The sequence below is a fragment of the Cheilinus undulatus genome, linkage group 20, assembly GCF_018320785.1.
Source record: "Cheilinus undulatus linkage group 20, ASM1832078v1, whole genome shotgun sequence".
Taxonomy (NCBI): Eukaryota; Metazoa; Chordata; class Actinopteri; order Labriformes; family Labridae; genus Cheilinus; species Cheilinus undulatus.
This window is the reverse complement of record NC_054884.1, coordinates 19,529,225-19,546,469: the sequence shown is the minus strand read 5'-3', so window position 1 is coordinate 19,546,469 and position 17,245 is coordinate 19,529,225. Positions and strand designations below refer to the sequence as shown.

At 39.9% G+C, this 17,245-nt stretch overlaps 2 protein-coding genes across 2 annotated transcripts; both read right to left on the bottom strand.

Annotated features, from left to right (window-relative positions):
• Positions 1–1,647: 1,647 nt before the first annotated feature.
• Positions 1,648–4,757, bottom strand: LOC121528721 (cytochrome c oxidase subunit NDUFA4). The gene is made up of 4 exons (XM_041816285.1): positions 4,564–4,757; positions 2,357–2,445; positions 2,165–2,225; positions 1,648–1,972 (listed from the first exon to the last, which is right to left on the bottom strand). The coding sequence occupies exons 1-4, from the start codon at positions 4,612–4,614 to the stop codon at positions 1,916–1,918; spliced, it is 258 nt and encodes an 85-aa protein (XP_041672219.1). The 5' UTR covers positions 4,615–4,757; the 3' UTR covers positions 1,648–1,915.
• Positions 4,758–6,201: 1,444 nt separating this feature from the next.
• LOC121528854 (protein FAM117A-like) lies at positions 6,202–16,883 on the bottom strand. Its single transcript, XM_041816485.1, has 8 exons — positions 16,241–16,883; positions 15,164–15,309; positions 14,456–14,551; positions 13,967–14,086; positions 12,180–12,308; positions 11,856–12,042; positions 9,546–9,717; positions 6,202–7,893 (listed from the first exon to the last, which is right to left on the bottom strand). Exons 1-8 carry the CDS (start codon positions 16,362–16,364, stop codon positions 7,581–7,583), a joined length of 1,287 nt encoding a protein of 428 aa, XP_041672419.1. The 5' UTR covers positions 16,365–16,883; the 3' UTR covers positions 6,202–7,580.
• Between the last annotated feature and the right edge of the window lie 362 nt (positions 16,884–17,245).

Below are 17,245 nucleotides of genomic sequence, written 5' to 3'. Positions count from 1 at the left end.
TGTTAGGCCTGGACGTTTACTGATGGCTAGAGGCGCCAGCTGGACTCCTTTGTGACAACTTCTCTTCGGCACATTTTTGGGTATCGTTGGCAAAACCGTGTGACTAGTGCTGATGTACTCAGGGTGATGGGAAGAGTCAGCTCCTTGATATGGGAATGGCAGCTGCACTTTTACAGGCACCTGGCACCCTTTCCCAGGTCTGATCCAGCTCACTGCACCCAGGACCTGGTGGGCTGGACCAGACGCAAGGGGTGACCACAAGCATCATGGGGGGGTCAGCTGGGATGATACTTGTGGAGATGGGGTATGGGCTTGGGGCAGGCCTGGACAATGGCTATCAGTGGGCAAGAACAGTACAGGACCAAACCTGACGCTGCAAAGTGCAGAACCGGCATTTGCTCCCATTACTGACCCGACCTCAGGGTAGTTCAAAAAATGGTCCACAATTCTCCTCTACATGCTTTTGTTGGTTTGATGTCAGGTTTCTTCTCTGGACAAACACAGAGTACACCTGCAGGATAGAAGTGATCACTGCCTGGCATCTGAAGTTGAACAAGTTTATTCTTCTTCTTTGTTATTTTTGTTTTTTGAGCATGAGAATATGTGTTCTTCTCATCTAGTATATGACTTCAGATGGATGTTTTGGATTTTAATTTCTTTTTTAAACTCAGTAGTGGATGCTATGTTGAATGTAGCAAAATGCAATTACTCCCACAGAAATTACCTAAGAAAAAGCAGGCTACTTAAAAAAGACACTCCAATAATATATTATGAGTAAATGTGACCCATTTACATCCCTGATTAAAGCTTGATGTGATTCTGAAATCAGTTCTGCACCCACCCTTATGTGACCAGGACATGGGTATAGGTCACTTTTTAAAATCACTTGAAATGCAGATAAAACCTTTAAACTTCTAGATTTTAACTGGGAATTCCACATAACACATTTTTGTGTTTTCATCTGCTTTCTTACATTTTTGTCCACCAAGAAAACAGAAAATCCCTGCAGAATAATTGTATTTCTCAGCAGAATAGCCATCTGTTGTTGTAACAGTGCACCCTGCTGGTCAAACAAGGAATAACAGCTGCTGGAAACTAAGGTCTAGTGAGTCAATCTTTTTCTCTCTCTGGGTTATCGAAATAAATCAAATTTCATCTTCTGTCCTTAAAGACATATAACAACTACTCAATATAAGGAAGCTGTTAAGTCTTTGTAACTTATACGGATGACAGCTTGCTCCACAAAATGATATTATCATATGTTCAAAGTGGCAGATACAGATCTGGAAAGTGGTTCTGAAGATGTTTGTTTGCAACCCGGGTGGGGAGGGGAGTGCCCTCTATCATGCACGTGCTCACTACTGACTTCTTGAAAACAGGAAATGACAAAGTTCCTCCCTGACTTCAGGGCTTATTTGCTAAAGTTCTGTCTCAAAACCGTCTGACCCACATGTTTTTAATTGTACTGTAATTGATGTACTGTCCTTTATTGCTCGCTGTTTGTTTATCTGCCCTACTCTTATCAGTCTTAAGGGTTATTTACACTGACTCACTGGTGGCATTGGAAGGATTTCAAGAAGAAATCAGTCTAGTCGTTTGATAATCATAATGACTAAAACTGTGGAGGAGAAAAGACACACAAGAAGGTCCGATTGAAATGGTTTTAATAATTTACAGCATAGACTAAAATAAATTAATCATTTAGTAAAACAGGTGGTTGCCTGTTTTATTTCTTACAGTCATAGATAAGTGTATGATCCCTTTCCCCTTACATTGGAAATAAACTGGCTAAATGAGTGCAGTACAGTGTGTGATGCCACCTTCATTCAGCAGTCTGGGCTTGTTTGTGTTTGGCAAAAAGTGCAAAGGCTTCTTACACTGACGATACGTCATAGAGGCATAAAGACATGATGACTTAGAAGTCAGGCCTGTCCTTCTTCATCTTGGAGTAGTCCATGTTAACTGTGAAAAGCTGGAAACAGACAAATGTACACAATCAGTAGGAAGAAGGCAGCTTGGACTTTGAGGCAAGATAACAGGACAGATATGGCTTGTCCACAGAAATAGGCTTTCAGTTTAAATCTAACAAGGCAAATGAGTAAAACGAAAGAAAGTCAGAACACATCAGAGCTTCAGAAGTTATTTGTGCTATTAATGTTCGTACTTTGTACTGCTGATCAGGTGCCATATTGTTCCAGGGCTCAGGGTTGTTCTTGCGATCCCATCTGAGGACATGAAAGGACCAAAATAAGAGAGATTGTTTGTGTTAATGGATGGAATAATTGACTTTTCTCATAAATTTTTAAAAAAGTTGTTATGAAGGCAACACAAATATAAATCTTTAGATGGGACTTACGAGACATCAGGGTTTTTCAGAGCCAGGCGACCCAGGTACATCATGCTCATTGTTGCGCCTCCACCAATAAAGATGAAGAGCGGGATGAGCTAGATGTTAAAAAAAAACACATCATGATGCACCAAATGTACAATAATTAGAAACACACAGATGAGATGAAGGTTGTTTATAAACTTGGCACAAAAAGTAAGGACATTTGTGTTTGGTAGATTATTTCTTTAAGCAACATGCATTTGTGGGATGAGCAGCAGAGCTGAGTATGTGGGTTGCGCCCGTGAAAAATTTGCCAAATCTCTGCCAACAGCATATTCTGCCATTGCCTCTGTTTGGTGGATTGGATGATTGAAGTCTGAAGAAGCACGACATATTGGCATTTTAACAGTGTATTCATTTAACAAACAGGAGCCTCAGTAGTGTGTGGAAAACCATCCACAGCCACAACAGCCTGGCACCTCCTCCTCATGCTGGTCTCCAGCCTAGCATCCCATTCCTCAACTAGCATTTGTTGCAGGTCAGCCAATGTGGTTGTGTTAGTCACTCTGGCACAAACAGCACGCCCAAGCTGATCCCACAAGTGTTCAATGGGGTTGAGGTCAGGACTGCTGGCAGGCCATTTCATCCTCTCCACTCCCAAATTTTGGAGGTAGTCTGATAAACCCCGCTCTGTGGGGGCGTGCGTTGTCATCTTGGAGGATAGAGTTCGGTCCCAGACTGTAGAGATATGGGATAACCACTGGTTGCAGAATCTCATCTTGATATCTTTCTGCACTCTGATTGCCTCCAATGACAAACCTCCTTTTTTTCTAGTGATGGAGATGCCACCAGACACCATCACACTGCCTCCACCAAACAGTGATTCTCTATCAGTGCAGAAAACAGCGTACTGTTCCCCATGTCTTCACCACGTTGACGCTACAATCCAATCCGGCACCTAACTGTCGCAACCTAGTAGTACAAAACAATAGCAGCAGAAAACGAAACTGTTTGGCCTTGGCAGAGAAGATTTGGCACATTTTTCATGGGTGCAACCCACATACTCAGCTCTGCTGCTCATCCCACAAATGCATGTTGCTTACAAATGTGGTACCATTTAAAAGGGAGACAAATATCCTTACTTTTTGTGCTAAGTTTTATAAATCTACACCAAGTATCATCATTGAAGTTAAATTAGGGTTAAAATAACATGTTTTAATTGTTTTATATTACTTGGGATATCAAAGGGAGATGTTCCTTTGTATAAACGTGTGCCCAATCTGTGTCTTCCTTTCTATTTTTTTCAAACTGGTTATGTCTGAATCAAACAACCAATCAGGGTAAACCAATGACAACGTCTCAGTGAGAATGTTTGGGGTGCTTGGCAGTGGGGTGCTTATTGCGGAGGTGATTAATATTTCAGTCCAGCAGCAGCACAGTCAGTGTAAAGTGCTAATGTATGGCTTCTGAAATGAGGCATTAAATACATAATATTCACTGGGACAAAAACATTTGTGCTCAGTGGTCTATTAATATGGACTCTGCCGTAAAGCAGCCTGTCTCACCCCCTTGCCCTTGATACATACTGTCTATATGCTATGCACAGGCCCTACCAGTCCATACAGTAGTGTAAGCTACGTGCAGCACACCGCTGCATACATGGCTGTGAACATAGGAGGACACACTGTACCGCTACTTTCCGCTAACATGTCCGAGACATCGCACTCTAATGAAGCTAATTAGAAAATGTACCCTTGCTGTCAGGTATCGATCGCAGGTGGCTTCATTAGGCGTATTAAAGCTGCCTGAGGAGAGAAATAGCCTGTTATGGAGCTTACAGGGGGTCTAGTAAGAAAGAGAAAAGCCGCTACAGGAAGCAGGAATGAAAGCATTACATACGTACACACTGACGGAGAAAACGGAAGAAATATAAAGAGAAATGTGGGCTTTGTTAAGGATGAATTGACGTTGAAATGCCGTTATCGCCCCTCTGTCGAAGACTGTAGAGGAATTAAATTGTGTAGTCATTTTAATTTAATTACTCATTAATGGTCAAAATATCTTTGTAGAGAGAAAGCTACAAGGAGATACTAAAACAAATACGAGAGCTAGTACATAATTAGGGTGTCATTTTTTGGGGAACGTGCGCGCGTTTGCTCACGCGCGTCCTCTTCATCAGCGCTTTCAATGTCACCTTTACCATGGTAAAACAAAACACAGAGTACGTGACTTACAGCTGGATGGCTTTTGACTTGTTTGACGACCGTTCCCAGTATGGATGACATGGTGGACAGTCTTCCCGCTGACGGAGTCCGATAAAGATGAAAATGTGAGGGTGGGAAAAATGCGCGCTTCTTCTTCTGGAGGAGCTCGTGCGGGTTTCCTACAGGCCTGCACGTACAGTGAAGTGTTCACCACCTCCTCTGCCGCCAGCCAATCCCACAATGCAACGACAACAGCTGTACATTTGTACCCTGTATGTACTGTGCGTCATGTGCGCGAGACACTGAAGGTCTTAAAGAAAACTGCTCTTTAAATTTTTTCAGACCCCTAAAAAAATAGCAAAAGAAATATAATGTTCAAAAATCTGGAAAGATGTATTATAGTTGAAATCCTCATCAATAAGTTTTTGTGCACTCTCATTAACTCACTTTGTAAACACCTGCTTTTAAGGTGCTATATGAATTAAAGTTATATTGTGATTACAATTAAATAATTCATATGTATCATATAGTTTTGATTAAACTGTCAAACTAATCCCACCATTATCACTTGTCTATGCCTCTCATCTTTTCATGTGCTTCAGATTTAAACACAGCTTCAGCAGAAGAAAAGTGTCCAAGTTTTAATGGAGCTGTTGGTGTTTCCGTTTTTGAGGACTTCATCCTCCTTAAAATTGTCTTAAAATTGTCAAATCATGATCAAGATTTCATGATGAATTTACATTATACAATAGTATATATTTACAAGAAATGAAACTGAAAATGGTGTTTTGACAGCCCCAGCTTACAGAAAGGTCTCTTTCTAGTCTAGAGGATAAGGAAAATGTGATGATTCTGGGCTAAAATCCCAATTATTTCCTAACTGATTAGGCCCAGTGAGAAGTATCATTTGATTAGGCTCTCAACTGCTGTCCTAGAGCAAGGAAACTTTTTCATCTGGTATGATTTTCCTCCACACAAATTGCTATTTTTTTATTTACTTCATAAGCTAAAAAACCCCAAGTTTTGGTGAACATAAATATACAACTTTTAAAGTCGTTTTTCCTTGTAAATGTACAACTTGAAAATATTGGAATGACTTTTTCCCTTAAAAACTGACAGATCCTCTGTCATTCTGTCTTTTAAAATGGCCCCAACACCATTGTAGTTATGGATAGTTCATCTTTTGGCAAGAACCTGTTGATTGACATTAAGTTTTTCCAAGCAGTCCTGGAGGTCTCAGCTTTTCTTAGATTCAAGTAAGGAGGGGTAAGGGAAAAAGGGTTAGGAACCACTGCCTTCAACTATGAATTCAAAGACAAGTAGATTGGCAGACTCTCTTGAACTTAAGTTAAAATAAAACCTTAGGGTTAATTTAGGAAAACTCTATATCAAAATATCTTGACACATCTCAATTAAAGAAAACAGCCCTGATTTGCATCTGAAAGTGAGTCAGTTTTAGTAGATTTAAGAAATTAACAAAAAAAACTTTTTATGCCCAGATCTTGCGATAAAAACATCTCAATCCCAACATTAAAAAAGGTATTTATCAAGGTAAACAAAAACAGAATGTTTGCATTTTGCCGTCTTAAGGCTTTTGTATTGAGTACACTCAACGTCACACTGAAGCGCCAATGCCTTTCAGTAAGCATTTAAATTCAGACTAAAGCACAAGATTCAAGACTGGTTTAATAAAGCACAAAGACATCTTATTATTCATCATATTTATGTGGACAGAACACAGAACCTGAGAGAAACAGCACGTCCCCAGCATCCACACTGATACAGTAAACACTGATACAGACTTATCTGAAAAATACAATGTTTCAACTCATCAGTATTTTCACCAGGATACTAAAACTAGTAGAAGTCAAGAAAAATCAGACTAGTTAACTTTTCATCCATTCACACAAACAAAACTTCTGTCAGTGACAATAAACCAGGACTAACGTATTAAAGAAACCTTCTCCTGGAAGTGCATAAAAATCCACCAATACAGTATCTCGTGTAACACCTGCCTCGGTTACACCGACAGAACAAAACTACAAGTAACAGGTTCTTTTTTTTTTTAGCTTATGTTGCAGGTAATTGAAAAGAGATGTAAAAAAAATACACATCACTACTCTTAAAGTACAAAAAGTGAATATAAAAATAAGAAATGCGACTCAAAAGTAGCAGTTCAATTTGTGCAAACATATCTACGAGAAATAAAACTATCTGAATGTCATAAACTTGTCAGCTCTGCAGTAGAAAAAGAAATCTACACCACTAAAATGGGTTAGGTAGTCAACTAGGCTGTGAAATTTTCAAACTTTACACATAGCTTCAAATGCACAACAAGGCAGAACAGGTTTGTATCCATTACACATGCAAAAGATACTTTTTTAACAAGTAAACAGGATGACAACAAAAATATCACAGCTATACAACTTTTTAAAGCAGGAATGCATGAGCTGAAGCCTTTAGGTATCGATGCTACCAAAGTTCAACATGTGGAAAATTCCTGTCTACAATTATCTAATTCATTGTGTCTTTTTTTCTAATCATGTAAACTAAGAAGTACCCAAGTGATTTGTCATGCTTTGTACACCAGAGATGGGTGTGAGGTCAGGTTAGATAAAAAAAAAAAATACAAAGAGTGAATTCCAGATATCTTAGATTTTCTTGAAAGTAAAAAAAGAAGCAGTTTACTTTCATTTTGGTAGGAGTAAATAAAATAGGGTTAAGAATCAAGTGTTTGTCATGGCTTCTTTGGGGAAAATTGTGCAGCAATTGATAAAGAAGCAAATATGAGAGGATTTTCACTGTTGTTTGGCCTAAAAACATCTTTGGATAATGAAATAAAAACCAACAGTTTAATTTGAAATGTCACTATACCAAAAATTCTTAACAAGCAGCTCAAGCACAAAGACGTATTCTTTTTCAGTATTTTGTTTCATTTGAGATTTCAGACATGTATAGCAAAGGAATAAGCCTTCCTTAAAATAAAGCAACAAAAATAGACAAATTCGTTCCAGACAACTAAAGTATTTGCTTCACTGTTTTCAAGATCAGAAAGCGAGCCCCTCTCCCGAGCTTTCTCCCAGCACAGGAGCAGCAGTAGAGTTGTTGGTGGTGGATGAAGGAGGACCAGGAGGAGTGACCCGGTTGCTGGAGGATGCCACCTGGCAGGAGCTGGTTCCTTGGCTCGAGCAGCTCCCCACTGGAGAGACGGCGAGGCTGCGGAACAGAAGGTCCATGGAGGGGAGCAGGGGCTTGAGGAGGCTGACGGGGCAGAAGGCAGAGCCTCCATGGGGGGTGAAGTTTACCTTGTTGGGGTCAGGGCAGGAGGGGATGAGGGCTGGCTTTAGCTGATGTGAAGGGCTGAAGAATAAACAGACAAACGCTTTAAGATACTGGTAACAAAACTTATTGGTTACACAAACACAGGACACTGTTTAGTATTTCCCAACTCTAGAGATTTACTGATGATAGTGACCCTAAAGGGTGGACCACCAACCCTTTATATGCCCGTATAAGGTCATGAGACTGCAGGGCATTCTGCAAACACAGGAGGCACACAGGAGTAAGAAGAACAATAAATTGGATGAAGTCACTGGTTCAGATAGTGATCACCGTATTTTCCGGACTATAAGTCGCTCCGGAGTATAAGTCGCATCAGTCAAAAAATGCCTCATGAAGAGGAAAAAAAAAAAACATAAGTCGCACCGGACTATAAGTCGCATCTATTTAGAAAATGACACACCGCTCTGATAGAGAGGCGGTTGCGTTGCATGAAGCGGTAATGCCAAGAAGGCCCACCTGCAAAGTCATTTATATTCATCTCCTTGGCAACTACCAGGGCGTGGAGACGCAGCTGCACCGTTGACAAGCCTCTCCTGGCAGCACGTTGTTCAAGCACCCATCTGCGTACTCGTTCCTCCAGCTCTGGACATCTTGCTTTCAGCCTGCGATTAGCTTTCTTTGTTTTCTTCATTGCAGTAAGAGTAACCTCTGCTTTTCGCCAGTCCCTCACAAGTTTCTCACTCACTCCAAACTTTCTTTCTGCTGCCCGATTACAGTTTTCGTTAACTTTTTCAGTGGTACAGGAGCAGCATATAGTTGTCACAAGCCTAGAGCGCCCTCTCACGGCTGTAGATGGTAATGTTTACTCCTTGTGCATGTCAGTCAGTATGGATAAACATTTAATAACATGTTAAATTAAATATATTTTGATATATAAGTCGCACCTGACTCTAAGTCGCAGGACCAGCCAAACTATGAAAAAAGTGCGACTTATAGTCTGGAAAATATGGTACATCAGGAATGACATGCATTATGCTGTAATCAGAAAAGGATGAATTCGAAAGTAGTTATAAAAGAAGTCAGTGATTAGGGAGTTGGGCTGGGGTACCTTTATAACTAGCTCTGTGTGTTAATGGTGTTCCATTAATTTGGAGATACTTTAACATTCAGTGAAGGCTTTAAATAAGCTCACTGGGTATTCTGCCCTCTGCACTGCACTTATGGATTCTCAAATTTGGTTCTCAGTGAGGATGTTTTAATTTCTTGGCCAAGTTATTTCAAGCATATTTATAATACAGATTAAGAGACATTTAAGGTATAAATCATGGGGTGAATATTTTGGTAGTGTAGTTCCCAAAAGCACCACTAAAGGGCAGTAACAACCAACATAGTCCAACATTAATTCAGACGTGTCTGATACAAGAGCTTTGGATCAGACAAAGATGTTTATGCAACAAGTGAGGCATAAATCAGTGTAGAGGTTTCAAAGACATCTCACTAAAAATGTGTTTTACGTTTTCTGTTTATTCTGACCCTATTATTAAGTTTCAGATAGCTCATAAGAAAATCCTCACATATTTCTGTGACTGTCCATGATGAGTCCTGACAATATTATTGCTGGGAAATATTACATCAAGGAGGCTTAGGTAGGCTTTACCTACTAAAGGTTTGATTTAAGACAAACATATGAAATTAAATGTGTAAATGCTGTCTACATACAACCTACAAACCTGGTTTCCTCCCAGACTCTGACTTTTTCACAGCCCTCTGGTGGTTCCCTTTGAAAACAGCAGCTCTTGTTTGGTCCCGGTGAAGACGACATCAGCAGTGGCAGTGTGGGGTCAGCATCATTCTGGGACGAGAACGGGGACAGGAGACACATCTCTGCGCTGTCGGTCAATCCTGAACCAGAAGAAATAAAAATGGTCATTACAATCTAAGATTTATTTGAAGCAGTTTTAAAACAACAGCTGAATGCATATTTGATAACAATTGCTGCACTCAGTTCTTAATATACGAGATATCTTTGCTCATTTAAAGAAACAATATGTGGACTTTGTGTGACATGTCTGGAAATTTAAAAAAGACTACATCTTTTAGTTGAGCACTTACATTAACAGAAATAGAGTTTTCAAAGCTTAAAAATTGGATTATTATATCTATAACATCTTTTCATGGTGGCCACCATGACAGATATGATGTGCTGTTTCTCATTCATGTTTGGTGTTGCATAATGCTAATAGACCACGCTGATTCTCAGCCATCTGCTGTGCATTTTGTTAACAATGCAACTTCAGTAATGTGCAAATCCCACTCTTAAATTCTGCAACAGTGTTGCCCCACAAGACATTTCCAACAGCTGAGCTGCTGAGCTCAGCCTAGCTCTGCTTCGTTTTTAAATTAAAGTTAAGATATGTTTTAAACAAAAACACATCCTCTTGTGCATTAATTTAACAGTAAGCAACCACTCTTTGTTTTGTAGGCTAATTTCACATGACTATGGAGAAAAAAAATTTAAATATGGACTTCCTGGTTTTTGCTGTGAGCAATCCCAGATAGCTTTGTGTGAAGCTGTCAGTGTGAACCACGGAGGCCTCTTTATTATTTCGCCCTCACTATGAGAAACTCTGCTATAAAACAAAAATGGTGGTTGACCATTTAGTTAACACACCTCATGGAGTGCAGTTTATGTTGAACAGTGTCCTCAGTTCTACAGAACTAGAATCACAGAGTTTAGTTCAGTTCACACACAAAGTGAACTGTGGTTTCTAAGCTTTGTGATTTTGAATCACTAATATCAAGGATTAATCACTGTGGTGTCAAACCACTATAGATATATACTACAAAGTTTGATAAACACAGATCAACTACAATCAACATTAAATCATTTCTGTATCAGAATGAAGTAGTCCTTTTATTTTAATCCCATTCTTTTGGTGTTGAAATTTGCAGACAGTCCCTTTCAGTTTATGGCTGTTGCTTTTTTCCTCTAATGACTGATAGTCAAGCTATATTCAGCACGATATGTTTACTTTCTGTCAACAAAGTGTCAGCTGTTGAAGTGGAAAACTGAGCTGAACTAACAAGTTTGAGCTTAAAGTTAGCATTTTTTTTCTCTGATGAAGCCCGCAGAGGCAACCATCTGAGGCACTAGAGCATGTGGCCTATAAGTGAAGCTTGCATTGCACAATAGTACCAAGCACAGCCGCTTTCTGGGTGAAAAATTAATCGCTTAAATTTTTGATATAGTGTGCAATCGAGCCAATAAAATTTTTTGGCCTATTTTTGCCTAAAACCTGCCAAGTTACACAGAGCTACCGCACCCATCTGTGGCACTAGATAGGCCTTGCTTCTCTAAGCACATCTTGTTTACAGGGGCAATGCACACTGAAATACAGAATATCCCTTTAAGTATCTGGTAAAAATGAAGAGTAAATTGTGCAAAAGAGAAGGATGAAGTACTCATACAAAGAGGAAATTTGCTTTAGGTTTTTTAGGAGCTGGGAAGGGGAATTCAAACATGATAGCTTTATGCCTGAATGTAGAGTGTGCTAAGTAAATTAACCTGAGAAAATGTTTTTCTAAGTGGTGTATGAGTGGTGAACAAAGGAAAAACAGTTAAATACTCTGTGTGTCAGGTAGTATCAGTTTAGAACTTCTATGGTCTATCAGGTTCAATTTCAGATATTAAAATAGCAAAGCAGGACTTTAACTGTTAACCATCCAAGCATGCTGAGCTGGTGCACATTTCATAAAGTTGCCTGTGGTTTTAGGGTTTTAGGACATTGCTTGAGTGGCTGCAAAAGGTGTTAATGCCACAAAGCAGCTCACCTTCTATTTTATTTACAGTAATTCTATACCTAACCAATAGTGTGACAGAAAACTTTACAATTGGGAGTTGTGGAAATGTGGCTTCAAACTGTGAAGTTCCAGTTATCAAAGGCGTATGATTCCCTTTAACCCAAATCAGAAAAGCACCCTTGATAAATACTACAGGTGTTTGCAAGATTATGCACAACATATAACACTTAGTGACCGACCTTGGTGCAGCTCTGGAGGAGCATCCTCAGAGACTGCTGGGGAAGAGGAGATGTAAACAGGAGGGGAGCTTGGTGAGGAGGAGGACGAAGATGAGGACAAAGGTGTGTTAGTGGGGTCACTCTGAGATCCACTGCTGCAGCTCTGAGGGGGGACCGGAGCTCGGTGACCGTCTGGAACTTCAAGGACCTGGAGAGACACAAAACTAAATCAGAACCAAAACCTAATCAGATAGTTTAGGCCTCTACCACACTGGACCTCTCCATTTTAAAAACTATTACTTTTATCATCATCTATACACAGTGTAAACAGTGTGATAATGTTACCATGGGCTGCGGATGAGGAGGCTGGCAGATGAACATGCCTTCCAGCTCCTGGTTGAGGCCCTCCACACTGCAGCGCAGTCGAGGGACAAGTGTCGACAAGGGAGAGAGGGGGATGGGAATCGGCTGAGTCTGAGGACAAGAAAACAATTTTTTCTCTCTTGTTTTTCACCCATCATAAAAAGCATTATATATTAATATATGGTCAGTCTGGCAGCAAGTTAAGAGTTTTGTCATATGAAAAGATGAATACACAAAAATCTAAACAAGGAAAAGGCATTTCAGAAGTTATACTGAGAAAGAAAGAGTTGTATTCCTTTCCTCTTGTCCAAGTTACCCTGTGCTTTTACCATATTCCATAATATTCTGATAATTACAAACACAGGGTTTAAAAACCTCTCAATTTTATTCAACAATTCCAATCATGGACCTTAACCAGGATAAATGCATCAATATGATCAGCCTAAATTGATACAACATATTTTTACATTGCCCCACATCCTTATCAAAAAAAAAAAAAAAAAAACAACGCTCCAAACTAATCTATCTTTTTATGACAACGTTTTAGATTGCATTCTTTGTTATAAGGACCAAATAATATTATGGGGAGGTTTGATTACAAGCCCTCCTCACCATCCTCACCTGCACAATCCTGTATTTTTCACTCTTTCCCTGTGAAAGATGTACCAACGTCTAGAAAACAATAATCTAAATCATACCTGTAAAAACATATTAATGAAAAATGCAACCAAAACTGTGTTCAGTAAAAGCAATTTTTTAATGTTAGACAAATGAAAGGAAAAAAAGCTCAGTTAATATTTTAAAAAAGGCCAAACAAATCACATTATTTTCAATGAAATTTTCAGGAAAAATAAATAATGACAGATTCTTCAAGTTTAAGTGGTAACGCATTTCTCTTAAAGCAAAAACTTAACCAGGTTTTTTTTTTTTTTTTTTATCATGAGAGGCATACAATTACAATCTCAAGCACTTTCTCTGAAATCCAACCATTTTTCAAACCTTAAAAACCCAACATTAATATTCAAGCATTTAGGGATTTCAAGCACCTATACAGACGCTGTCTCACATTTGGCCAAATTGTGTAGTGAAGTGTTATGTCATATCATAACGTGTTGAATCACATGTGGTCTAGTGTTCTCAAATCATACGCCGCACTATTTGTCACGCTATGACAGCTAGTGTATCTGATTTTATAAGCTCGTATTGTTATCCTAAGTTAAGACGTAATATGTAGTCATATACTGTTGTATTGTTTCTGGACTGCTCTTGTCAGTTTCTTTTTATCGTGAAGCACCTGTACTGTAAAGAGCTGAGTTCAATTTTGAAGCTTTCCTTTTTGCAAAGCACTTTTGTAAAACCCAGGGTCCACAATGATTATCTGAAGCAGATCGGGCTTTTCCTCTTAATATTTTTAACACCTGCAGGTCTCAATCAGCTTGTTTGTCCTCCGTTTACGCTTCAGCCTAGCAGAGTATGTCAAACGCACTGAGACAGCACAGACCAGCTGTGCTCAAAAGCAGAACTACGCTTTTTGCTCTGAAAAGCAGAAGCTGATGTGATGTAGTGGTCTTCCTGTTGCTTCAGTGCTTTAGTTTACCAACTTCCTGCATGGTTTAGTTCACTCTGGGGACTTTTAATCAGTCATACAGTCACATCACAGTCATCATCTGGTGTAAACTCTGCCTTTAAGTGTGCCAACACACAAACAAACATGCATGTATGAAGTAATCAGAGCAGCATGTTTATGTGTAGGAGTGATGCTAGGGTACCTGAGTGGTTCCTAGGCTACAGCTCCCCTGAGGGTAGCCCCGCTGGCGGTCTTTCTCATGCCCCCCTGAGACTACAGGTTTGCTGCGCTGCTGCTGCAGCTGTTGTTTGAGTTTAGCGATCTGCAACAAAAAGAGGTTATTGTCAGTCAATCAGCTCATACACAAACACACAGAGGAAGTGCTTTAAACATACGGATGCCTGACAGTTCACACCAACACAGAGGCTTAATGTAAGCACATTTAAGAGGTGATAATCTGATTCTGTGATGGACCAGAAACAAGATATGATGATGAGTAAAGTTACAATGAAAACTGGCAGAAAAGAGAAGTTCCTTTGGAGATTAGGTCATTTCGTCTCCGGTTGCTCAATGCAGTTACAATCATTGAGTCTGACCTTTTTTCCTAAAGCTTACTGATTTAAAAAAAATACAAAAGACATCAAGTTTCACAACCGGTTTGTTGCAAACAATCATGTTAGCTGAGATTCACCTCTCGCAGATGCTCGCTGCTGCCCCACGATGCTGATCGTTTGTGACTGCTGCTGCCTCTCCTGCTCTGAGATTCATCTGACCACGAGTCCGGGGTCTAGACAGAAAAGTAATCATCTTTAAATAAAACCACATTAGCCTAATATGCATACTTTATCATTAAAGCCAACAAGACCTCATGATGGTGCAAAAATCTAACACTGCAAAAATTTCAGTCACACATTACATCAGGCCCCCACACATGTATTGCCAAAAGCTGTACACTTCAGCAAAGTTTTTCAGCGCTCAAAGGCTGATGTGCAGCCACATCACACCAATTACACCCACAGATTCTCTCTTCACACTTGTAAGAGGAGCGAAAGAGCAGGAGAAACTGAAAAACAAAGCGAAAGAAAGAGGGGGGAGGATGTGGGCAACCGAAGAGCAGTGGCGAGTGCCTGCACACAGAGCACAGAGGATGGGTGCAGCCAAAACGGCTTCATCAGCTGACATCAGCGACTGTTCTCATGGCTGTGGTTCTCACTGTGCGACATGTGTGCAGGCTGCGGACACTCCCTCCCTCTCCTATTAACTCTTCTATCTGCAGAAACTAATCTCTCTTTTACATGACCCGACCCAATCTGTCTCACTGAGAAGTAAGAAATAATGCTCTTATTTTGAAATCAGAGGTAAACTTCTGGCTGTTGTGTTCACACATTAAGGGGCTGACCTGGGTGGATTTGTCCTTGCGACACACGCTGCTCTGGCCTTCAACTTCTTTCGGCCAATGTCCCTGCAGGTATGGGCCGATGATGGCATCAAGAGACACTGTCCGCCTCATGCCAGAGCTCAGCTGCTGCGGTTTGGACTTTCCAGCTGTCAGATGCAGAGAAACGTCATTTAAGATGCAGCAAAAAATTCAATCACACGATTATCTTCTAAATACTTGCATCATTTACTGGGAGAAATGCTGAATTATGAGCAGCACTTTGCTGCTATTTTTCATTATTGATTTTAACTTCCTTTCAGGAAAACACAATTTAAGAACTATGAAAAATAACCCTAAAGCTGAATGTTATTGGACTCGCACTACTTAAGTAAGCTTTAAATACATGTAGATTTGAAATGATAAGTCGATTTTACATGTAAAAGACTGATATAATTAGATAGCAATGTTTTCACTTATTACCAGTTAAAGGAAACCATCTTTAATAATAGCCTGATTGTGTAAAAGAAAAGCTAAGCATTTTTTGATTATAGCCTCTAAAATCTGAAGGATTCCTTTTACCTTTCTGATTTTCATGGAAAAAACTCTTCCCTTTGATTTAATTTGTACTGTGAGGACCTCATCTTGGTCTTTATCAACTTCTTGAATGTATTTTTCTTCTTAATCACATTTCCTTGTTTAATAGAGCCATAAAAAGATTAGGAAGTTGATTATTAAAAAAAGGTAAGAATTTGTGGCAGAAGCCATTTTTAATTTTTCATAGTTTTGTTTCGATATTTTAAGCTACTACATACTTTAATGTTTCAGTTTTTTATTCCAGTGAAGTAAAGATCCTAGCATTACAATAAGCCTATATCCAAGTTTTAAAGAAAACTACAGATAAATAAATGGACTACAAAGCCTAAACAGGCTAATTAATGTTGTAAATTTAACGTGTGACCGCATGCAGGGCCTTACATGGGTAACAGACAATACCAAAATACTACAAATGTTATCATGGCCTCAGATTTACATGCATACACATGTTTTCAGTGATGCGACTGTGTGAGTCATACAGACTGACAGGTGTTAGACTCATACCTGACTTTCCATCCCTGCGGTTTGCTCGAGTCTTGCTGGACAGCTGATAGGGAATAGTCGCTTTGAGGGGCTGTGGACCCAAAGAAGCTGCCCGGGTCTGTGTCACACCACTCCGACCTGACATCTCTCCAGACCTGGGACTACACGGCAGCAATGGATGTCCTGCCTGGTTGAGATTTGGGGGCGCTGTGTGGCCAAGTTACCAGCTGTAACCCTTCCTCCACTGGTGGTGGTGGTGGTGATGATAATGATGACCACTTCACAACCGTTACAAAATTTAAACTTCAGTAAAGCATTTCAGAGCGAATTCAGCTACCTGTAGGTTTAAGGTCGACAGATGAGACGTTACTCAAAGCTTGAGATCATTTCTTCAGCGGTGATCATACTTTTTGTCTGGCTCGTGTGCGAGTTAGCAGCCTAGCAGCCAAAGTTTCTTTGTGAGGATGTTGAGATATTTCACCCCGTTGTCGAACAAGGAAGCAGCTCCAGCTTGAAAAAGTCACTTCAACGCAGACTCCTGCTTCTCCTGGGAAAACTTTAAGCTGTGTTTCATTATAGTCTTTCGGGCTGCAGGGTATTTTGAAGTCCCAGAAACATTCGAGATGGTCAGAGTGATTTTCCACCTCCGCGTTCCTGTTACAAGGCAAACTCCAAACACTTAACCCAACACGCACGCTGGTGTGGATTTAATTATGTAGAAGGCGGGCCTAGCTCTGGAACTCACGTTTGATTGGTTGGAGGAGGCAGACACTTTTGTCTGATTGGACAATTCATCATCAATCCGTCAAACGTTGGACAATGAAGCTTGCCGTCACCGCCTCCAATTCATATCTTATATTAACTGAATTTCGCCACCAACTTGTGTTGAAAATTCAAATTTAGGCCTTTTTTCCCTCGAAAAACTGATAACCTTCAACATTTAACTCATGGAAAACCTTGTGAATTCAATTAACGGTTGTGGTTATAACTCGTGACAAATTCAGGTTTTATTAATGGGAAAATGCA

Coding starts and splice junctions, on each gene's coding strand:
- LOC121528721 (XM_041816285.1), bottom strand. CDS start 4,614: ATGTCATCCATACTGGGAACGGTCGTCAAACAAGTCAAAAGCCATCCA. Junction 2,446..4,563: donor AAGTCAAAAGCCATCCAGCT/GTAAGTCACGTA, acceptor TTTAACATCTAG/CTCATCCCGCTCTTCATCTT. Junction 1,973..2,164: donor CACCTGATCAGCAGTACAAA/GTACGAACATTA, acceptor GTCTGTTTCCAG/CTTTTCACAGTTAACATGGA.
- LOC121528854 (XM_041816485.1), bottom strand. CDS start 16,364: ATGTCAGGTCGGAGTGGTGTGACACAGACCCGGGCAGCTTCTTTGGGT. Junction 14,087..14,455: donor GCAGCGAGCATCTGCGAGAG/GTGAATCTCAGC, acceptor TTTTTGTTGCAG/ATCGCTAAACTCAAACAACA. Junction 12,043..12,179: donor CTCCTCATCCGCAGCCCATG/GTAACATTATCA, acceptor GTGTCTCTCCAG/GTCCTTGAAGTTCCAGACGG.